Source organism: Hippocampus zosterae, chromosome 1 (genome assembly GCF_025434085.1).
Source record: "Hippocampus zosterae strain Florida chromosome 1, ASM2543408v3, whole genome shotgun sequence".
NCBI classification, from domain to species: Eukaryota; Metazoa; Chordata; class Actinopteri; order Syngnathiformes; family Syngnathidae; genus Hippocampus; species Hippocampus zosterae.
Genome location: NC_067451.1, coordinates 7074859 through 7095838, shown reverse-complemented (window position 1 = coordinate 7095838; position 20980 = coordinate 7074859). Strand labels below are relative to the sequence as shown.

General features: G+C 45.8%; 1 protein-coding gene across 1 annotated transcript in view; it reads left to right on the top strand.

Annotated features, from left to right (window-relative positions):
- Positions 1 to 20980, top strand: part of LOC127596192 (IgGFc-binding protein-like) — a 50740-nt gene that overhangs the window by 5847 nt on the left and 23913 nt on the right. The window contains exons 11-66 of the mRNA XM_052058445.1: positions 4 to 197; positions 279 to 420; positions 524 to 768; positions 870 to 1018; positions 1110 to 1238; positions 1360 to 1498; positions 1596 to 1737; positions 1856 to 2052; positions 2145 to 2283; positions 2377 to 2427; positions 2509 to 2702; positions 2784 to 2925; positions 3029 to 3273; positions 3375 to 3523; positions 3615 to 3743; positions 3865 to 4003; positions 4101 to 4242; positions 4361 to 4557; positions 4653 to 4791; positions 5325 to 5864; positions 5965 to 6158; positions 6245 to 6386; positions 6475 to 6719; positions 6822 to 6970; positions 7055 to 7183; positions 7262 to 7397; positions 7473 to 7614; positions 8287 to 8483; positions 8573 to 8711; positions 8913 to 9029; positions 9142 to 9266; positions 9969 to 10114; positions 10309 to 10452; positions 11091 to 11198; positions 11284 to 11453; positions 12027 to 12229; positions 12349 to 12493; positions 15879 to 16072; positions 16154 to 16295; positions 16399 to 16643; positions 16745 to 16893; positions 16985 to 17113; positions 17235 to 17373; positions 17471 to 17612; positions 17731 to 17927; positions 18023 to 18161; positions 18255 to 18305; positions 18388 to 18581; positions 18663 to 18804; positions 18908 to 19152; positions 19254 to 19402; positions 19494 to 19622; positions 19744 to 19882; positions 19981 to 20122; positions 20241 to 20437; positions 20533 to 20671. Of these exons, the coding sequence (XP_051914405.1) occupies positions 4 to 197; positions 279 to 420; positions 524 to 768; positions 870 to 1018; positions 1110 to 1238; positions 1360 to 1498; positions 1596 to 1737; positions 1856 to 2052; positions 2145 to 2283; positions 2377 to 2427; positions 2509 to 2702; positions 2784 to 2925; positions 3029 to 3273; positions 3375 to 3523; positions 3615 to 3743; positions 3865 to 4003; positions 4101 to 4242; positions 4361 to 4557; positions 4653 to 4791; positions 5325 to 5864; positions 5965 to 6158; positions 6245 to 6386; positions 6475 to 6719; positions 6822 to 6970; positions 7055 to 7183; positions 7262 to 7397; positions 7473 to 7614; positions 8287 to 8483; positions 8573 to 8711; positions 8913 to 9029; positions 9142 to 9266; positions 9969 to 10114; positions 10309 to 10452; positions 11091 to 11198; positions 11284 to 11453; positions 12027 to 12229; positions 12349 to 12493; positions 15879 to 16072; positions 16154 to 16295; positions 16399 to 16643; positions 16745 to 16893; positions 16985 to 17113; positions 17235 to 17373; positions 17471 to 17612; positions 17731 to 17927; positions 18023 to 18161; positions 18255 to 18305; positions 18388 to 18581; positions 18663 to 18804; positions 18908 to 19152; positions 19254 to 19402; positions 19494 to 19622; positions 19744 to 19882; positions 19981 to 20122; positions 20241 to 20437; positions 20533 to 20671 (9177 nt within the window). The remainder of the gene's footprint in view (positions 1 to 3; positions 198 to 278; positions 421 to 523; positions 769 to 869; positions 1019 to 1109; positions 1239 to 1359; positions 1499 to 1595; positions 1738 to 1855; positions 2053 to 2144; positions 2284 to 2376; positions 2428 to 2508; positions 2703 to 2783; positions 2926 to 3028; positions 3274 to 3374; positions 3524 to 3614; positions 3744 to 3864; positions 4004 to 4100; positions 4243 to 4360; positions 4558 to 4652; positions 4792 to 5324; positions 5865 to 5964; positions 6159 to 6244; positions 6387 to 6474; positions 6720 to 6821; positions 6971 to 7054; positions 7184 to 7261; positions 7398 to 7472; positions 7615 to 8286; positions 8484 to 8572; positions 8712 to 8912; positions 9030 to 9141; positions 9267 to 9968; positions 10115 to 10308; positions 10453 to 11090; positions 11199 to 11283; positions 11454 to 12026; positions 12230 to 12348; positions 12494 to 15878; positions 16073 to 16153; positions 16296 to 16398; positions 16644 to 16744; positions 16894 to 16984; positions 17114 to 17234; positions 17374 to 17470; positions 17613 to 17730; positions 17928 to 18022; positions 18162 to 18254; positions 18306 to 18387; positions 18582 to 18662; positions 18805 to 18907; positions 19153 to 19253; positions 19403 to 19493; positions 19623 to 19743; positions 19883 to 19980; positions 20123 to 20240; positions 20438 to 20532; positions 20672 to 20980) is intronic.

Sequence of the window (20980 nt, the reverse complement as noted above, 5' to 3'; positions counted from 1 at the left end):
CAGTTCAATGCCCTCCAAATGCGGAATACATAGAATGTGGCCCAGCTTGTATCCCCACCTGCATGGAACCCTCCACCAACTGCAGCGGCTCCTGTATCAGCGGTTGCTTTTGCAAACCCGGATTTGTCTTCAAGGGGAGACACTGTGTGCCACTGGAGAAATGCGGATGCCTGGATCACAACAACAACTATTACGAGGTCACGATAGTATACCAAACCTCGACTTGTGTTCAGAAGAAAGGAAGTCTCACCTCACCGAATTGTTTCCTCTCCTTTTAGCCTGGAGAGATCGTATTTGGAGACGGCTGCTCCAAGCTGTGTCGCTGTGCAGGGAACTACACTTTGGAATGTGTGGATAACACCTGTGATCCCACGGAGGAGTGTCGCGAGATTAACGGTGTCCCCGGATGCTACCCGAAAGGTAATGCTTCAAATGGTCGTCCACTGGTGACTTCCTAACTTCTACGTTTGTTCAGTCTGTCTTTAAAATTGTCATCTGTGAGCCAAACTTGTCTTCCCTGAAGGTACATCCTCGTGCATCGCGTCCGGGGATCCACACTACACGACTTTTGACAAGCGCAAGTACAACTTCATGGGCAACTGCAGTTACCAGATGACCGGAGTCTGCAACGCATCTGCATTACCAAACTTTACTGTCTACGCTGACAACGAAAATCGCCACAACAGACCCAGCATCTCCTATGTGAAGGCGGTTCATGTGTATGTCGAATCCGGCGGTGTCTCCATCTTCAAAGGCGGCGCTGTCCATGTAAGAATGGATGACAGAAATGTCGTGAAGACTTGAGGCAAATTAATTCATTTCCGACCCTGCCTGCTCCATGATGAGTCTTACCTGCTTCTCACATCCAGGTGAATGGAATCAAAGTAAACTTGCCAGTGAATCCGTTTCCAGGCGTCTCTGTGTTCAAATCAGGAAAGCACTACACCGTCTCCTTGGATTTTGGTGTGACTGTGCGCTACGATGGAAACCACTTCATGGACATCAAAGTGATTAAAGAGTGGGTACAACCTGAACACATGTTGTCTATGGGGTCTGAGTAGTACCCTAGAAGTTCAGGAATTAAGGATCCTGTAACTTTTCACCTGCAGCTATAAAACTCTTCTCTGTGGACTGTGTGGAGATTACGATGGAGATGCCAAAGATGACTTCCGCAAGCCAGGTGGATCGTTGACCACCAGTCCCAATGACTTTGGAAACAGCTGGAACATTGACCCAGAGTGAGTCTGACCCTTTTTTTCGATGTAATATTTGCCAAGTATTCAAAGTCTGTCGGATCATTTCGGATTCTAAACTTGTCTCTTTTCTTTAATTTGTGTTTCATATTTCCTTTTGCACAAGGTGTAACAAGAAACCCAACACCACTCATCCCGAATGTGAGGCAGAGGAGCAGAAGCTCTATGAGAGCTCCGGATATTGTGGCATCTTGCTCGACAAAAATGGTCCTTTTGCAATATGTCACGCAAAGGTCAACCCCAATGTAAGTCACTCGTACTTGGACCGAGCATGCGCCCTAAAATTGGAATTTTGAGATACATTTGTGTCGATGGGTTATTGCATGTTGGTCGTGTGTTCAGGAGTACTTCAAGGACTGTGTCTTTGACCTTTGCGTGCTTGATGGAGCTCATTCCATTCTGTGTGAAGCCATTGAAGCCTACGTCAATGAGTGCCAGGATCGTGGGGTCAACATTGGACCCTGGAGGAACGACACCTTCTGTCGTGAGTAGAAACTACAGATGTTTACGTGGGACTCTTCAGCCTTCTCTCTGAATGTGTGCAGATCTTCATTGATTCGAAAGACACGCTTCTAACTTGAGCCATCTCACCTTCTGCGCAGCTTTTGGTTGCCCTCCCAACAGCCATTACGAGCCCTGTGCGGACCCCTGTCAGGACACGTGTGCAGGCCGACCCCCCTCCTGCAGCGGACCGTGCACTGAGTCTTGTGTGTGTAATCCCGGCTACATCCTGAGTGCCGGCAAATGTGTCACCAACTCTTCGTGTGGCTGCCATTACATCAATGGCCAATATTACCAGGTACTGCCAGATGGACAAGCCACGGAACACTCAGACTGGGAAATACACCTCGAAACCTAACTCATATATCCACTCTGTGTGCGTGTGTTCAGCCCGGAGAGGAGTTCTATCTTGGGAACTGCAGTGCAAAGTGTCGGTGTGATGCACCTTTTGTTACCTGTCGGGCATCTGAATGCCCCCCAATGCACCTGTGTCAAGTCCAGGGGGGAGAGCTGGGCTGCTATCCCACAGGTCAGCTCATTTTTTTCAAGCGTTCCCTTTCATTGAACCAATGAAAAAAAATGTTGTCGTGCTCATTTAAAATGAATGTCGATGACATCTTAGATACAACAACACCCAGACCAACAACTCCAAGACCGACGACACCAAAGCCAAGTATGTCATCTTGGTAAAACCCTAACACAACAGCTCCTTCATAGCTACTCACCCAAAGCTGCTGTCGCTTTTCCCGTGCAGTTCAGTGCCCTCCAAATGCGGAATACATAGAATGTGGCCCAGCTTGTATCCCCACCTGCATGGAACCCTCCACTAACTGCAACGGCTCCTGTATCAGCGGTTGCTTTTGCAAACCCGGATTTGTCTTCAAGGGGAGACACTGTGTGCCACTGGAGAAATGCGGGTGCCTGGATCACAACAACAACTATTACGAGGTCACGATAGTATACCAAACCTCGACTTGTGTTCTGAAGAAAGGAAGTCTCACCTCACCGAATTGTTTTCTCTCCTTTTAGCCTGGAGAGATCGTATTTGGAGACGGCTGCTCCAAGCTGTGTCGCTGTGCAGGGAACTATACTTTGGAATGTGTGGATAACACCTGTGATCCCACGGAGGAGTGTCGCGAGATTAACGGTGTCTCCGGATGCTACCCGAAAGGTAATGCTTCAAAAGGTCGTCCACTGGTGACTTCCCAACTTCTACGTTTGTTCAGTCTGTCTTTAAAATTGTCATCTGTGAGCCAAACTTGTCTTCCCTGAAGGTACATCCTCGTGCATCGCGTCCGGGGATCCACACTACACGACCTTTGACAAGCGCAAGTACAACTTCATGGGCAACTGCAGTTACCAGATGACCGGAGTCTGCAACGCATCTGCATTACCAAACTTTACTGTCTACGCTGACAACGAAAATCGCCACAACAGACCCAGCATCTCCTATGTGAAGGCGGTTCATGTGTATGTCGAATCCGGCGGTGTCTCCATCTTCAAAGGCGGCGCTGTCCATGTAAGAATGGATGACAGAAATGTCGTGAAGACTTGAGGCAAATTAATTCATTTCCGACCCTGCCTGCTCCATGATGAGTCTTACCTGCTTCTCACATCCAGGTGAATGGAATCAAAGTAAACTTGCCAGTGAATCCGTTTCCAGGCGTCTCTGTGTTCAAATCAGGAAAGCACTACACCGTCTCCTTGGATTTTGGTGTGACTGTGCGCTACGATGGAAACCACTTCATGGACATCAAAGTGATTAAAGAGTGGGTACAACCTGAACACATGTTGTCTATGGGGTCTGAGTAGTACCCTAGAAGTTCAGGAATTAAGGATCCTGTAACTTTTCACCTGCAGCTATAAAACTCTTCTCTGTGGACTGTGTGGAGATTACGATGGAGATGCCAAAGATGACTTCCGCAAGCCAGGTGGATCGTTGACCACCAGTCCCAATGACTTTGGAAACAGCTGGAACATTGACCCAGAGTGAGTCTGACCCTTTTTTTCGATGTAATATTTGCCAAGTATTCAAAGTCTGTCGGATCATTTCGGATTCTAAACTTGTCTCTTTTCTTTAATTTGTGTTTCATATTTCCTTTTGCACAAGGTGTAACAAGAAACCCAACACCACTCATCCCGAATGTGAGGCAGAGGAGCAGAAGCTCTATGAGAGCTCCGGATATTGTGGCATCTTGCTCGACAAAAATGGTCCTTTTGCAAAGTGTCATGCAAAGGTCAACCCCAATGTAAGTCACTCGTACTTGGACCGAGCATGTGCCCTAAAATTGGAATTTTGAGATACATTTGTGTCGATGGGTTATTGCGTGTTGGTCGTGTGTTCAGGAGTACTTCAAGGACTGTGTCTTTGACCTTTGCGTGCTTGATGGAGCTCATTCCATTCTGTGTGAAGCCATTGAAGCCTACGTCAATGAGTGCCAGGATCGTGGGGTCAACATTGGACCCTGGAGGAACGACACCTTCTGTCGTGAGTAGAAACTACAGATGTTTACGTGGGACTCTTCAGCCTTCTTTCTGAATGTGTGCAGATCTTCCTTGATTGGAAAGACACGCTTCTAACTTGTGCCATCTCACCTTCTGCGCAGCTTTTGGTTGCCCTCCCAACAGCCATTACGAGCCCTGTGCGGACCCCTGTCAGGACACGTGTGCAGGCCGACCCCCCTCCTGCAGCGGACCGTGCACCGAATCTTGTGTGTGTAATCCCGGCTACATCCTGAGTGCTGGCAAATGTGTCACCAACTCTTCGTGTGGCTGCAAATACACCAATGGCCAATATTACCAGGTACTGCCAGATGAACAAGCCACGGAACACTCGGACTGTGAAATACACCTCGAAACCTAACTCGTATATCCACTTTGTGCGTGTGTGTGTGTCAGCCCGGAGAGGAGTTCTATCTTGGGAACTGCAGTGAAAAGTGTCGGTGTGATGCACCTTTTGTTACCTGTCGGCCATCCCAATGCCCCCCAATGCACCAGTGTCAAGTCCAGGGGGGAGAGCTGGGCTGCTATCCCACAGGTCAGCTAATTTCTGTCAAGCTTTCTCTTTCCTTGAACCAATGGAGAAAAAAAACTTTTTTTTCAAATATCCAGGTAATTATGGACATCATTAAAGAATATGTTTGTCTAAAATTCTTGGCTCAACTCTCAGGTCCACCTTGGGTGACTGTCCTTTTTGTAAGGGAACTGTATCCTTTGACTGTGCCTTGAAATTCAGTTCATAAAATTAATGATGAGTGCTGGTGACAAATATCTATCTAATAGCTTTATTATAATCATTCACCATTTCATCAAAATTTATCTCGTGGTACTTTGACTTACGAGGTCTCCACCCTATTTGGGGAGTTCTGAGCCAATGCTTGATTGATTTTTAATTTTTTTTTGGATTGCAAGCAAGCATCAGATATTCTGCTGCCGTCAACAATATAAAGTACTAACGGACTCCATCTTAACTGCTGATTTCATTCACGAGGCTTTTCCATTTCAATGCAGCGTTCAAGACACCAGTGAATTGCTGGTTTTCTGATCTAAATAGACTCTCTTTGATAGCAGGACCAACTACTCCTGTACCAACAACTCCAGGAGTGCCTATGCCGAATATGACAACCCCAGGATGGACTACACCAAAACCAACAACTCCAGACTGGATTAATGCAACTACACCTGAGTCAACAACTCCAGGAGTGCCTACGCCAAACATGACAACTCCAGGATGGACGACGCCGAAACCAACAACTCCAGACTGGATTAATGCAACTACACCTGAGTCAACAACTCCAGGAGTGCCTACACCAAACATGACAACTCCAGGATGGACGACGCCGAAACCAACAACTCCAGACTGGATTAATGCAACTACACCTGAGTCAACAACTCCAGGAGTGCCTACGCCGAACATGACAACTCCAGGATGGACTACACCAAAACCAACAACTCCAGACTGGATTGATGCAACTACACCTGAGTCAACAACTCCAGGAGTGACTATGCCAAACATGACAACTCCAGGATGGACGACGCCGAAACCAACAACTCCAGACTGGATTAATGCAACTACACCTGAACCAACAACACCAGGAATGACGACACCAAGTAAATCACACCTTGTTCCGAAACCCTATGATATGAATGACATCAACTATGACTGCTAATTTTTTATGACCAACTAATTACTGTTATTTTTGCTGTACAGTTCAGTGCCCACCAAATTCGGAGTACATCGAATGTGGCCCAGCTTGTATCCCCACCTGCATGGAACCCTCCACCAATTGCAGCGGCTCCTGTATCAGCGGCTGCTTTTGCAAACCAGGGTTTGTCTTCAAGGGTAAATACTGTGTGCCACTAGGAAAATGCGGGTGCCTGGATCACAACAACAACTATTATGAGGTCAGTAAAGGTACAAAATTTCAGGGGAAAATGATAAGAATGACACGGCATCTTTGACAAAGAGAATCGCTTTTGTGTCCCTTTAGCCTGGACAAATCCTGTATGGGGACGGCTGCTCCAAGCTGTGTCGCTGTGCAGGGAACTACACGTTTGAATGTGTGGATAGCTCTTGTGATACCACTGAAGAGTGTCGTGAAGTTAACGGCATCCCTGGATGCTACCCAAAAGGTAACCCCCGGCCAAATATTGTAAAAAAAATTAATAAAATGTTGGTCTCTTGCTCTGATGGTCTTACACTTTTGGTAATTCTCTGCAGGCGCATCCACGTGCATTGCCACGAGTGATCCACACTACACAACCTTCGACAAGCGCACATACAGTTTTATGGGCAACTGCAGCTACTTGATGTCCGGCGTTTGCAGCGCAACGCCTTCACCAAACTTTGAGGTCTATGCCGACAACGAGAACCGCTATAACAATCCCTCCATCTCCTATGTCAAAGCCGTACATGTGGATGTACACAAGGTCAAGGTCTCGATCCTCAAAGGTGGCTCCGTGCTTGTAAGTGAACAGGAGTCGCACTTATGATGTATTGCATTTTCAAACCATTTAATTCTCTCTGCCGGCTCACTTAGTGCTCTCATCTGCTTTTCCACATTTCAGGTAAATGGGTCCAAAGTGAACCTGCCCGTGACTCCGGCTTCAGGTGTTTCCGTGTTCAAATCTGGAAGGTACTACACGGTGTCTATGGATTTCGGTGTGGTTGTGCGCTATGATGGAAACCACTTTATGGACATCAAAGTGATTAGAGAGTGAGTACAAACTGCACACGGTGGAATCTGAATAGTCTCTTTTGAAGTGCGGGAACGGTGAATCTTGTAACATGTTGGCTGCAGCTACAAGAATGTACTATGTGGACTGTGTGGGGATTATAACGGAGATTACAAAGACGACTTGCGCCAGCCTAATGGCTCGTTGACCAGCGATATCAATGAATTTGGACATAGCTGGAACACTGATCCGCAGTGAGTACACAAAACAGCAGTTCGCTTCACAATTATCCTACTTGGAGGGGTTAAAAAACATTCCACTTCTTGCAAAAGGTGTAAGAAACCTAACCCCACCGATCCGGGATGTACTGAAGAAGAGGAGAGTCTCTATGAGAGCTCTGCGTATTGTGGATTGCTGCTGGACAAGAATGGTCCTTTTGCTGTGTGCCATCCCAAAGTCAATCCCAATGTAAATCACGCCAGTTGAAATCTTTAGATATTGCTGGATTATGGTGGGAAGTTTCAAATTTGTGTGTCTGTTCAGAATTACTTCAAGGATTGTGTCTTTGACCTTTGCGCACTGGATGGCGCCAAGCCTGTTCTGTGCGAGGCCATTGAAGCCTATGCCAGTGAGTGCCAGGATCGCGGCGTCGACATTGGTCCCTGGAGGAACGAAACCTTCTGTCGTGAGTACTCAGACAACTGAACTGTATGATCTATTTATTTCTTTATTTATTTAACATCTTTTCTGGTGGTTAAATACTTCATGTATATCACAGATTTCCTACACAGGGCAGCTTCATGCGCTTCACAAAACCAAAAGCACAATGTCTAAAAGCATTAACAAACAACTAAAAACATCTGCAGAGCCAGGAGAACAAAAGTAGCTTGTTAAAATAACTAGAAGAATGTACTGTATATTATTGACACCATTATTGACATTTCAAAACATTTGCTGCCAAAACATCCAAAGATATTTAAGAGAAAGGGAATGAAATAAAAAGTACCGGTAGCTTTCTGGTTTCATTACTTTATTTAATAATTAATTTAATTACTAAAGACCGTGGAGTGAAATTGATTTTAAAAATGCCTGAAAGACTTTGATCAAAGAAATATGGGCACTAAAAACACTTTTTTGGTCACAATTTAAAAGCATGAATACTTGGGGCTGACTTCACGTCCGCTGGCAAATTATTCAATTTGCGTGCAGCATAACAGCAAAATGCCGCTTCACCGTGTTTGCTTTGAAACATGGATTGACAGACAGCGAAGAGATCAATTTGTTTTGCATAGAAGTAAATCGTACATGTTGATGCTAAGACCTACTAATGCTTGTAAATCCTTTCCTGTTTTATCAGCGTTGAGCTGCCCCACCAACAGCCATTACGAGCCCTGCGCGGACCCCTGTCAGGAGACATGTTCAGGCCGACCCCCGTCCTGCAGCGGACCGTGCAGCGAGTCCTGTGTGTGTAATCCCGGCTACATCCTGAGTGCTGGCAAATGTGTCTCCAACACTTCGTGTGGCTGCAAACACACCAACGGCCAGTATTATCAGGTACCGCAATATGCAAGAGCAATTGTACTCTCGTACTGTGAAATACACCCATAAAAATTTATTGGTGTATCCTCTTGTGTTTCCGTCAGCCTGGAGAGGAGTTCTATGCTGAGAACTGTAATCAGAAGTGTAGGTGTGACGCACCCACGGTCACATGTAAGCCATCTCGGTGCCCCCCAATGCATGAGTGTAAAGTCCTGGAGGGAGAGCTGGGCTGCTATCCAACGGGTAAGTAGCTTTCAACATTGATAACAGGTAAGGGAATGGCAAGGCAGTCCAAGGTAAAGTTACTTATATAGCACATTTCATATACAAGGCAACTCAATGTGCTTAACAGAATAGAACAGAACATCCAGGATTTTACATTTTTCTCTGTGAGAAGAACCCCCCCCCCCCCCCCCAGTTTAATTGTTGTACTCTAATTTTTAGGGTCCGAGGACTGCATCATCTCTGGCGATCCACACTATAACACTTTTGACAAAAGGTTCTACAGTTTCATGGGCACCTGTACCTACACACTGGCCAGAACCTGTAGGAACAACACAGGTAAGGACAATATTTACATATTGTCACTGTCCGTTCTAGTCCTCTGAGGAGCACAATAATAAAGGAATGGTGAGGCTTCTGTATAATTGGTATTGTGGTCCTTTTGGTGCAGGGCCTTGGTTCTCAATAGAGGGAAAGAATGAGGAAAGAGGGCTACCAGGAGTGTCCTATCTGCGAAAACTCTACATCACCGTAGACGGAATCACCGTGACCTTGATGAAAGCCAAGAGGACCCTGGTCAGTGCGGCCCCCCTGGAACCCACAACACCAATACTGACTTATTCCTACACGTTGGCATTCTCTCACAACGTTCCAACTTAATTTTTCACGATAGCTGCACTGCTAATCCTGCTTCAGTGTTCTTGTCAGTCTCAATCAAGTGCTTTCTTCCTTTTGCCTCACTTGTTCATTGCTTTCCTCACCTTTCCTGCAATAATCCACTCAATAACTAACAACATTTATGACCATCATATTTCCAATGGTTTAAGAGTCAATCTTATATTTAAATTTTGGCTTATTTTTCCAAACTGTGCATAATGTGCCACCACCTTATCATAATATTACCGGTAAATGGATTTTAGGATTAAAAGCGCTCTCTCTCTTGCTTGTGATGAACACATTTTCCTGCGCTACTGTAGTTTCAAGTGTTTTTTTAAAAAGAGCTTGTAAAAAGTTTGAGTATGTTATGTTATGTTAAGAGGCAAAGAAAATTGAAAATCCCAGGGATCTGCTTGGATATGCATTATTTTACATTCATTTTCCCTGCATTTTAATCAGCATGAAAGAAACCATCTTTGTAAACCAAAGCTTGAGCAAGATTTCCGTGACAGACAAGTGAATACGCTGCGCAAAAAGTCGGCAGTGTAACGCACAGCGATATTGTGATTGACCACCGCACTGTACCAACACTGTGCTACGTTCCTCGCTGCATCATCACAGGTGAACGGCCTACGTGTGGCGCTACCTCACACCCCGTCTCCCATGGTGACGGTCAGTCGTGCCGGCCAGTACGTCACAGTGCAGACATCCTTCGGCCTTCAAGTGCGCTGGGACGGGAACCACTTTGCCCAGATCTCAGTACCAAGGTTGGTCAGTGGGATTTTTACCTGAGCAAAACTCAAATGGGATTTTTCAGTGAACTTTTTGGTAGTCCTCTTACGTAACGTTGATTATCATTTATCACTCAAAATCATTGTGCACCTTTACTCTTGGCCATTTATGTGCGCCTGAGCCCGGAAAAGAGGTTTCCATCTCTTAATCCTGCTTTTTTTTCCGGCAGCTCCTACCACGACCAGATGTGCGGTCTGTGCGGCGACTTGGACGGGAACCCGCACAATGACTTTGCCAAGCCAGATGGCGTTCAGGGTGTCAATGTCAACGACTTCTGCAACAGCTGGCAGACGGAAGAAGACGAGGATGAATCGTAAGTTTTAGCATTCGAAATATGATGACTAAAGAATAGAATAACACATTCGACACGTGCATCCCCTCCCCCCGCCACTCCTGCCCCTGGTTGCAACATTATTTGTGCGCGGCTTTTTTCAGGTATTATTTCGACTTTTTTCTGCTATTATAAGGATCACTTCATTCTGGTTGTTAACATGATGACATTATTTCATATGATGATATCCACGACAGACAGAACTTGATTACTGCATCATTATGACATTATTTTGCGATATTCCATTTTTCTTGTAGCATTACAATTTTATACTTCTCCGACTCACCTTCTGCTACTTTTCTTATTTGTTATTAGGATTGTATAACACTAACAACTTATTCTCACCATTATGACTATTTTCAGGTTTTATGGCTTTCCTTTTAATCATTCTAAACATTTTTTTCCTCAGAAATCTACAATTCCTACGTTAACTTCCAACATTATCCTTTATCGTTTTTTTCATGTATTGTACTCTTACAAACTCGACATAGCGCAAGTTTTTTTTTTTTTAGAACCTCATTCACCAATCATTATGACACTGTGATTTTGTTTTGTTTTTTTAATATCATTATAACATAGCCTGCTGATGTATTTAATACTGTACTTATTTGTTTACTCAGGTGTTCCCCAGGCACCAAGCCCGATCCAGAATGTGATCCCAAGCTTGAGGCAGAGGTGGTCAAACCAGAGAAATGTGGAAAACTCAACGATACCGCTGGACCCTTCCGGTGAGTTGCTTATTTTTTTTGCATTGTTTTTTTTTGGAATTTGTGCCTTATCTGCCCCCCCTCCCTTCCGACCCCCATCATTCAGGGAGTGCATCGGAGTGGTGAATCCCACCTCCTTCTTCCAGAGCTGTGTGTACGACATGTGCCAGTTCAACGGGCAGCAGCAGGTACTGTGTGACCAGCTGCAAGCCTACACGGAGGCCTGTCACAGTGCCGGAGTCAAAGTCCACCAGTGGAGGGGTCCCCACTTCTGTCGTAAGTCCTCACCAAGCATGTGACAGCAAACATTTAACCCACAGCATGGGCTCATAATGTATACGAATTAAAAAACAAAAAAAAAAGATACAGCCCAGCCTTAAAACATGCTTGAAACGCAATGGGTAATAATCACAATAATGGAATCAAGCCTTAAAATACCTCTGCCACAGGTGCATCACATAACAGTCTGTCTGTCTAATATAATGAATATGAACGATACAAAAATTAATTAAAATACACGTATTTATGTTTGTTGTGGTGTGTGTGTGTCCTAAAAACATTGGAAATAATAAATTAAAATGGATACAGGGTTTTTTAAAAAAGTGTTTGTCTTAACCCTCATATTATGTTGAAAAAAAAGTCACATTGATTATGTTGTGGGTCATTTTGACCCGTACTATAAAAATCCACAAAAAATAGTCAAAAAACAGGTTACATCAGTAACAACTTTGTTTAAAACATTACACATATATTATGTAGAGTAAATAATCTAAACAGAAGATCAAACTACACCAAAAATATATTTTGTGTTTTTGCTCTCACATTCATATTTGCACTTGTACTGCACAGCCCTGGACTGCCCCGCCAATAGCTCGTACTCTCTGTGCGTGAGCTCGTGTCCGGAGACGTGCACGGGCACGGTGGGAGCGCCCGGCTGCGGCGACGTGTGCGTGGAGGGCTGCGCCTGCAACCCGGGCTTCATCCTCAGCGATGACAAGTGCGTCTCGCTCAAAGATTGCGGCTGCCTCGACACCGCCGGGACGTACCATCCGGTAAGTCGTGTCCGCTTCCCATAGTGTGGACACTCCCGCACACACACACACACACACACATTCGCGTTTGAATGGCACTTGCATATAGTCCGTGATGGAGATGTTTTTTTGTGTTCGAGGTGGGCGACGGCTGGTACTTGGAGGGCTGCAAGCAGAAATGCACGTGCCAAGACGGAGGCGTGATCCGCTGTTCCAACAGCAGCTGCAAAGCCGTCACTGAGACATGCCAGCTGCATGATGGAGAGTACCAGTGTCGTCCTTTGGGTAGGTTATTTGCAATGTTAAAAACAAATTCATATTTTGGGGTGCCGGGGGGCGGGGGGGGTGGTATATCTACTGTGAGAATCTGAATATAATTTTTCACGGAACAGGAAATGGTATATGCTCGGTATCCGGTGACCCACACTACACCACCTTTGACAAGCGCACCCACCATTACATGGGAGCATGCTCGTACACCCTGACCAAGCCCTGCAATTCTTCGTCCTCCGGCTTGCCGTACTTCAGCGTGGACACCCAGAATGAGCGCAGGGGGAGCAACAAGAAGGTCTCCTATGTACGGGCTGTTGTGGTCCAAGTCAATGGTGTGACCGTCGTCCTTGGCAAGGGCCGAACTGTCCAGGTGCATGTCGTCTTGATCCCCGTTTGATTGTCAGTTAGCTCAGGAGGATTACGCAAAAACATTTACGAAATGTGTCCTGTCAGTTGTTACCTGTGATCGCAAAAAGTCACAATTTTCGGAGAAGAATTGTAAATATTACAATAAAACAGTCTTTCTTTAAGTTTATCTTAATATTACAACTGTGTAGATGTAAAATGACAACTTTCCGACTTTTGACTTGCCATTGCTGTCGGCTTTACTATTTTTTTCCAATTCGGTAATAGTGTTCATGTGGCCTGCAGGTAAATGGGACGGCGGTGGTCCCGCCAGTTGCATGGATCGGCGGTGTAAACATATACTTGAGTGGCAAGTTTATTGTCCTGGAGACGTCTTTCCACCTGAGGGTGAGATTTGACGGTAACCACCATGCTGATGTGACCGTGCCCTCTTCCTACAACGGGCAGCTTTGCGGACTATGTGGTAAGAACATTTATATACAGTATATACAATGTAGGTGGTGTATCCTGGACAGAAGGTCTTACTTGGTTTCTTACAAAACATTAATTGCAGTAAAAAAGATAATGCTAATTGCTAATTTTAACAAAAATGTCTAATCTGATTTTTTTTTTTTTATGTTGCTAATATTACAATAGAAAAGTCACGTCCCGGGAATATACCAAATCAAAGTCCTTTGTTGACACAAAAGGCACATTTATTTTGTGTGGCAGGAAATTTCAATGGAAATCCCAAAGACGACAACCTGAAACCAGACAAGACGCCCGCTTCAACCACCAATGAACTGGGAGACAGCTGGCAGGTTCCTGACCCAAGGCCTGAGTAAGTTTAAACAGACTGAACACTTCCTGTTTGTGCTGAGGCTTACATGGAGATCAGCTGATGTCCAAAAAAGTGTATTTCATATTTTTGTAATTAAATGTAAGAAAGCAAAGATACTTGAATAATGATTTAATTAAAATGTATGGCACCCAAAAGTGAGATAGCAATACACAGAAATAAATGTTTAAAACCAATCAACTTAAAAGATAAATACAACTGAACTGTACTTAGGTGGTTCTTTGGCATCCCACTAGAGGGAGCCCACGTACCATGTTATGTTACAGAACAGCACAAAACCATCATACTACTGTTTTTGGTTACATTTTTGAAAATCATGAGTTGCTGTTTTTTGCTGTAATATTGAAAATTGTAAATGTCATTCCCACTTGTTGTCCAGTTGTTCAAATGATGGCGGCCATGTGGACTGCGATCCAAAAGTGGAGGAGGAAGCCCAGAAGCCGACAAGCTGCGGCATGATTGCCGATCCTAACGGTAATGTAGATAACTTTTTTTTTTTTTTAAGCCCAGTTTGTTTTCACATGTAACATCCCCAAAATCATCCATGTCCATCTGCCCTCAGGTATCTTCAACCCGTGTCACTCGGTTATCGACCCTGCACCATATTTGGAAAACTGCATGTATGACATGTGCGCTACGGGCGGCCAGACCGTCGCCCTATGCCAGGCGGTGGAGAGTTATGCTGACATGTGCGCCTTGGCAGGAGTCGCCATCGCGTGGAGGAACAACACCTTCTGCCGTGAGTAGGCCGTTGTCGCCGTGGATTCTCGTGGAAATCGACACAATTCATTTACCTCTCAAAATGAACGACATCCTTTTTATGAGAGTAGTCACTTTTTAAGAGTCGTCATGTTACAAGAAAAAGTCATAGTTACCTGATAACTGTAATTTTACAAGACATAAATCAATATTTTAAACAACTCGTTGCAATATTATGACAATAAAAGTTTGCAAAGTACCCAGGCAGAGAAAAGTCCGAGCTACGTTTAAAGAAAGTCATCATTTTACAAGAATAAAGTCATAACAGGGCGTCCCAGTGGTTGACCGGTTAGCGCGTCGGCCTCACAGTACATTGGGTTCGATTCTGGCTCCGGGCTTCCTCCTGTGGAGTTTGCATGTTCTTTGCGTGCCTGCGTGGGTTTTCCCCGGGCACTCCGGTTTCCTCACACATTCCAAAAACATGCATGGCAGGTTAATGGAACACTACTGCCTACTGCCCGGAAGACAGCTGGGATAGGCCCCAGCACAGCCCCCGACCCTTGAGAGGATAAGCGGATCAGAAAACGGGATGGATAGATGCAAACCACAGCATATATGGGAAAAAAGTCAACGTGACCAGATAATTGTAACTTTGCAAGAATAAAGTCACAATACATGCGGGAAAAGTTGTAAAGTTCCTTTATCAGAATGTAATAATTGTACAAGAGTACATTTCCAATTTTGTGAGAAAATGTCAGGAAGTTACCAGACAATCCTAACTGTAGAAAAATGAAGTCGCAAGAGGAAAATTTCATGGTACCATACTATGTTGTTATTTTTACAGTATCTTTTTGCAAGTAACGTTCTATGCCTTCTCTCGACGTAGCTCTCAAATGTCCCGCTGGAAGTCATTACAACCCGTGCGGGTCCGCCTGCGCCCAGCCCAGCTGTCAGGATCCGGCGGGCCCAGGGGGCTCTTGCGACCAGCCGTGCGTGGAGGGATGCGTGTGTAACCCTGGCCTCATTTTGAGCGGAGACAAATGCGTGCCGCTCAGCCAATGCGGGTGCACCGATGACAACGGAAACTACAGGCCAGTCGGCGGAACTTGGTTCTCAGAAGCCGATTGCTCCGAGCGCTGCAAGTGTAACGCCAACCACAACGTCACCTGTGAGCCGTGGCGCTGCAGCCCCGCGCAGGAGTGCAAAGTGCTGGAGGGAGTGTTGGACTGCCACTCGACGGGTAAGCCATCATACTCCTAACAAAGGTCCCGGTACCTTTTTATGTGATTGAGGTTGAAATTTGTCCCACGAGAATATGTCAGAACTTTGCTCATTTAAAATGAATGTCGATGACATCTTAGATACAACAACACCCAGACCAACAACTCCAAGACCGACGACACCAAAGCCAAGTATGTCATCTTGGTAAAACCCTAATACAACAGCTCCTTCATAGCTACTCACCCAAAGCTGCTGTCGCTTTTATCCGTGCAGTTCAGTGCCCTCCAAATGCGGAATACATAGAATGTGGCCCAGCTTGTATCCCCACCTGCATGGAACCCTCCACTAACTGCAACGGCTCCTGTATCAGCGGTTGCTTTTGCAAACCCGGATTTGTCTTCAAGGGGAGACACTGTGTGCCACTGGAGAAATGCGGGTGCCTGGATCACAACAACAACTATTACGAGGTCACGATAGTATACCAAACCTCGACTTGTGTTCAGAAGAAAGGAAGTCTCACCTCACCGAATTGTTTCCTCTCCTTTTAGCCTGGAGAGATCGTATTTGGAGACGGCTGCTCCAAGCTGTGTCGCTGTGCAGGGAACTATACTTTGGAATGTGTGGATAACACCTGTGATCCCACGGAGGAGTGTCGCGAGATTAACGGTGTCTCCGGATGCTACCCGAAAGGTAATGCTTCAAAAGGTCGTCCACTGGTGACTTCCCAACTTCTACGTTTGTTCAGTCTGTCTTTAAAATTGTCATCTGTGAGCCAAACTTGTCTTCCCTGAAGGTACATCCTCGTGCATCGCGTCCGGGGATCCACACTACACGACCTTTGACAAGCGCAAGTACAACTTCATGGGCAACTGCAGTTACCAGATGACCGGAGTCTGCAACGCATCTGCATTACCAAACTTTACTGTCTACGCTGACAACGAAAATCGCCACAACAGACCCAGCATCTCCTATGTGAAGGCGGTTCATGTGTATGTCGAATCCGTCGGTGTCTCCATCTTCAAAGGCGGCGCTGTCCATGTAAGAATGGATGACAGAAATGTCGTCAAGACTTGAGGCAAATTAATTCATTTCCGACCCTGCCTGCTCCATGATGAGTCTTACCTGCTTCTCACATCCAGGTGAATGGAATCAAAGTAAACTTGCCAGTGAATCCGTTTCCAGGCGTCTCTGTGTTCAAATCAGGAAAGCACTACACCGTCTCCTTGGATTTTGGTGTGACTGTGCGCTACGATGGAAACCACTTCATGGACATCAAAGTGATTAAAGAGTGGGTACAACCTGAACACATGTTGTCTATGGGGTCTGAGTAGTACCCTAGAAGTTCAGGAATTAAGGATCCTGTAACTTTTCACCTGCAGCTATAAAACTCTTCTCTGTGGACTGTGTGGAGATTACGATGGAGATGCCAAAGATGACTTCCGCAAGCCAGGTGGATCGTTGACCACCAGTCCCAATGACTTTGGAAACAGCTGGAACATTGACCCAGAGTGAGTCTGACCCTTTTTTTCGATGTAATATTTGCCAAGTATTCAAAGTCTGTCGGATCATTTCGGATTCTAAACTTGTCTCTTTTCTTTAATTTGTGTTTCATATTTCCTTTTGCACAAGGTGTAACAAGAAACCCAACACCACTCATCCCGAATGTGAGGCAGAGGAGCAGAAGCTCTATGAGAGCTCCGGATATTGTGGCATCTTGCTCGACAAAAATGGTCCTTTTGCAAAGTGTCATGCAAAGGTCAACCCCAATGTAAGTCACTCGTACTTGGACCGAGCATGCGCCCTAAAATTGGAATTTTGAGATACATTTGTGTCGATGGGTTATTGCGTGTTGGTCGTGTGTTCAGGAGTACTTCAAGGACTGTGTCTTTGACCTTTGCGTGCTTGATGGAGCTCATTCCATTCTGTGTGAAGCCATTGAAGCCTACGTCAATGAGTGCCAGGATCGTGGGGTCAACATTGGACCCTGGAGGAACGACACCTTCTGTCGTGAGTAGAAACTACAGATGTTTACGTGGGACTCTTCAGCCTTCTCTCTGAATGTGTGCAGATCTTCCTTGATTGGAAAGACACGCTTCTAACTTGAGCCATCTCACCTTCTGCGCAGCTTTTGGTTGCCCTCCCAACAGCCATTACGAGCCCTGTGCGGACCCCTGTCAGGACACGTGTGCAGGCCGACCCCCCTCCTGCAGCGGACCGTGCACCGAATCTTGTGTGTGTAATCCCGGCTACATCCTGAGTGCTGGCAAATGTGTCACCAACTCTTCGTGTGGCTGCAAATACACCAATGGCCAATATTACCAGGTACTGCCAGATGAACAAGCCACGGAACACTCGGACTGTAAAATACACCTTGAGACCTAACTTATATATCCACTTTGCTCATGTGTGTGTGTCAGCCCGGAGAGGAGTTCTATCTTGGGAACTGCAGTGAAAAGTGTCGGTGTGATGCACCTTTTGTTACCTGTCGGCCATCCCAATGCCCCCCAATGCACCAGTGTCAAGTCCAGGGGGGAGAGCTGGGCTGCTATCCCACAGGTCAGCTAATTTTTTTCAAGCGTTCCCTTTCATTGAACCAATGAAAAAAAATGTTGTCGTGCTCATTTAAAATGAATGTCGATGACATCTTAGATACAACAACACCCAGACCAACAACTCCAAGACCGACGACACCAAAGCCAAGTATGTCATCTTGGTAAAACCCTAATACAACAGCTCCTTCATAGCTACTCACCCAAAGCTGCTGTCGCTTTTATCCGTGCAGTTCAGTGCCCTCCAAATGCGGAATACATAGAATGTGGCCCAGCTTGTATCCCCACCTGCATGGAACCCTCCACTAACTGCAACGGCTCCTGTATCAGCGGTTGCTTTTGCAAACCCGGATTTGTCTTCAAGGGGAGACACTGTGTGCCACTGGAGAAATGCGGGTGCCTGGATCACAACAACAACTATTACGAGGTCACGATAGTATACCAAACCTCGACTTGTGTTCTGAAGAAAGGAAGTCTCACCTCACCGAATTGTTTCCTCTCCTTTTAGCCTGGAGAGATCGTATTTGGAGACGGCTGCTCCAAGCTGTGTCGCTGTGCAGGGAACTATACTTTGGAATGTGTGGATAACACCTGTGATCCCACGGAGGAGTGTCGCGAGATTAACGGTGTCTCCGGATGCTACCCGAAAGGTAATGCTTCAAAAGGTCGTCCACTGGTGACTTCCCAACTTCTACGTTTGTTCAGTCTGTCTTTAAAATTGTCATCTGTGAGCCAAACTTGTCTTCCCTGAAGGTACATCCTCGTGCATCGCGTCCGGGGATCCACACTACACGACCTTTGACAAGCGCAAGTACAACTTCATGGGCAACTGCAGTTACCAGATGACCGGAGTCTGCAACGCATCTGCATTACCAAACTTTACTGTCTACGCTGACAACGAAAATCGCCACAACAGACCCAGCATCTCCTATGTGAAGGCGGTTCATGTGTATGTCGAATCCGGCGGTGTCTCCATCTTCAAAGGCGGCGCTGTCCATGTAAGAATGGATGACAGAAATGTCGTGAAGACTTGAGGCAAATTAATTCATTTCCGACCCTGCCTGCTCCATGATGAGTCTTACCTGCTTCTCACATCCAGGTGAATGGAATCAAAGTAAACTTGCCAGTGAATCCGTTTCCAGGCGTCTCTGTGTTCAAATCAGGAAAGCACTACACCGTCTCCTTGGATTTTGGTGTGACTGTGCGCTACGACGGAAACCACTTCATGGACATCAAAGTGATTAAAGAGTGGGTACAACCTGAACACATGTTGTCTATGGGGTCTGAGTAGTACCCTAGAAGTTCAGGAATTAAGGATCCTGTAACTTTTCACCTGCAGCTATAAAACTCTTCTCTGTGGACTGTGTGGAGATTACGATGGAGATGCCAAAGATGACTTCCGCAAGCCAGGTGGATCGTTGACCACCAGTCCCAATGACTTTGGAAACAGCTGGAACATTGACCCAGAGTGAGTCTGACCCTTTTTTTCGATGTAATATTTGCCAAGTATTCAAAGTCTGTCGGATCATTTCGGATTCTAAACTTGTCTCTTTTCTTTAATTTGTGTTTCATATTTCCTCTTGCACAAGGTGTAACAAGAAACCCAACACCACTCATCCCGAATGTGAGGCAGAGGAGCAGAAGCTCTATGAGAGCTCCGGATATTGTGGCATCTTGCTCGACAAAAATGGTCCTTTTGCAAAGTGTCATGCAAAGGTCAACCCCAATGTAAGTCACTCGTACGTGGACCGAGCATGTGCCCTAAAATTGGAATTTTGAGTTAACATTTGTTTCGATGGGTTATCGCGTGTTGGTCATGTGTTCAGGAGTACTTCAAGGACTGTGTCTTTGACCTTTGCGTGCTTGATGGAGCTCATTCCATTCTGTGTGAAGCCATCGAAGCCTACGTCAATGAGTGCCAGGATCGTGGGGTCAACATTGGACCCTGGAGGAACGAAACCTTCTGTCGTGAGTAGAAACTACAGATGTTTACGTGGGACTCTTCAGCCTTCTTTCTGAATGTGTGCAGATCTTCCTTGATTGGAAAGACACGCTTCTAACTTGAGCCATCTCACCTTCTGCGCAGCTTTTGGTTGCCATCCCAACAGCCATTACGAGCCCTGTGCGGACCCCTGTCAGGACACGTGTGCAGGCCGACCCCCCTCCTGCAGCGGACCGTGCACCGAATCCTGTGTGTGTAATCCCGGCTACATCCTGAGTGCTGGCAAATGTGTCACCAACTCTTCGTGTGGCTGCAAATACACCAATGGCCAATATTACCAGGTACTGCCAAATGAACAAGCCACGGAACACTCGGACTGTGAAATACACCTCGAAACCTAACTCGTATATCCACTTTGTGCGTGTGTGTGTGTCAGCCCGGAGAGGAGTTCTATCTTGGGAACTGCAGTGAAAAGTGTCGGTGTGATGCACCTTTTGTTACCTGTCGGCCATCCCAATGCCCCCCAATGCACCAGTGTCAAGTCCAGGGGGGAGAGCTGGGCTGCTATCCCACAGGTCAGCTAATTTCTGTCAAGCTTTCTCTTTCCTTGAACCAATGGAGAAAAAAAACTTTTTTTTCAAATATCCAGGTAATTATGGACATCATTAAAGAATATGTTTGTCTAAAATTCTTGGCTCAACTCTCAGGTCCCTCTTGGGTGACTGTCCTTTTTGTAAGGGAACTGTATCCTTTGACTGTGCCTTGAAATTCAGTTCATAAAATTAATGATGAGTGCTGGTGACAAATATCTATCTAATAGCTTTATTATAATCATTCACCATTTCATCAAAATTTATCTCGTGGTACTTTGACTTACGAGGTCT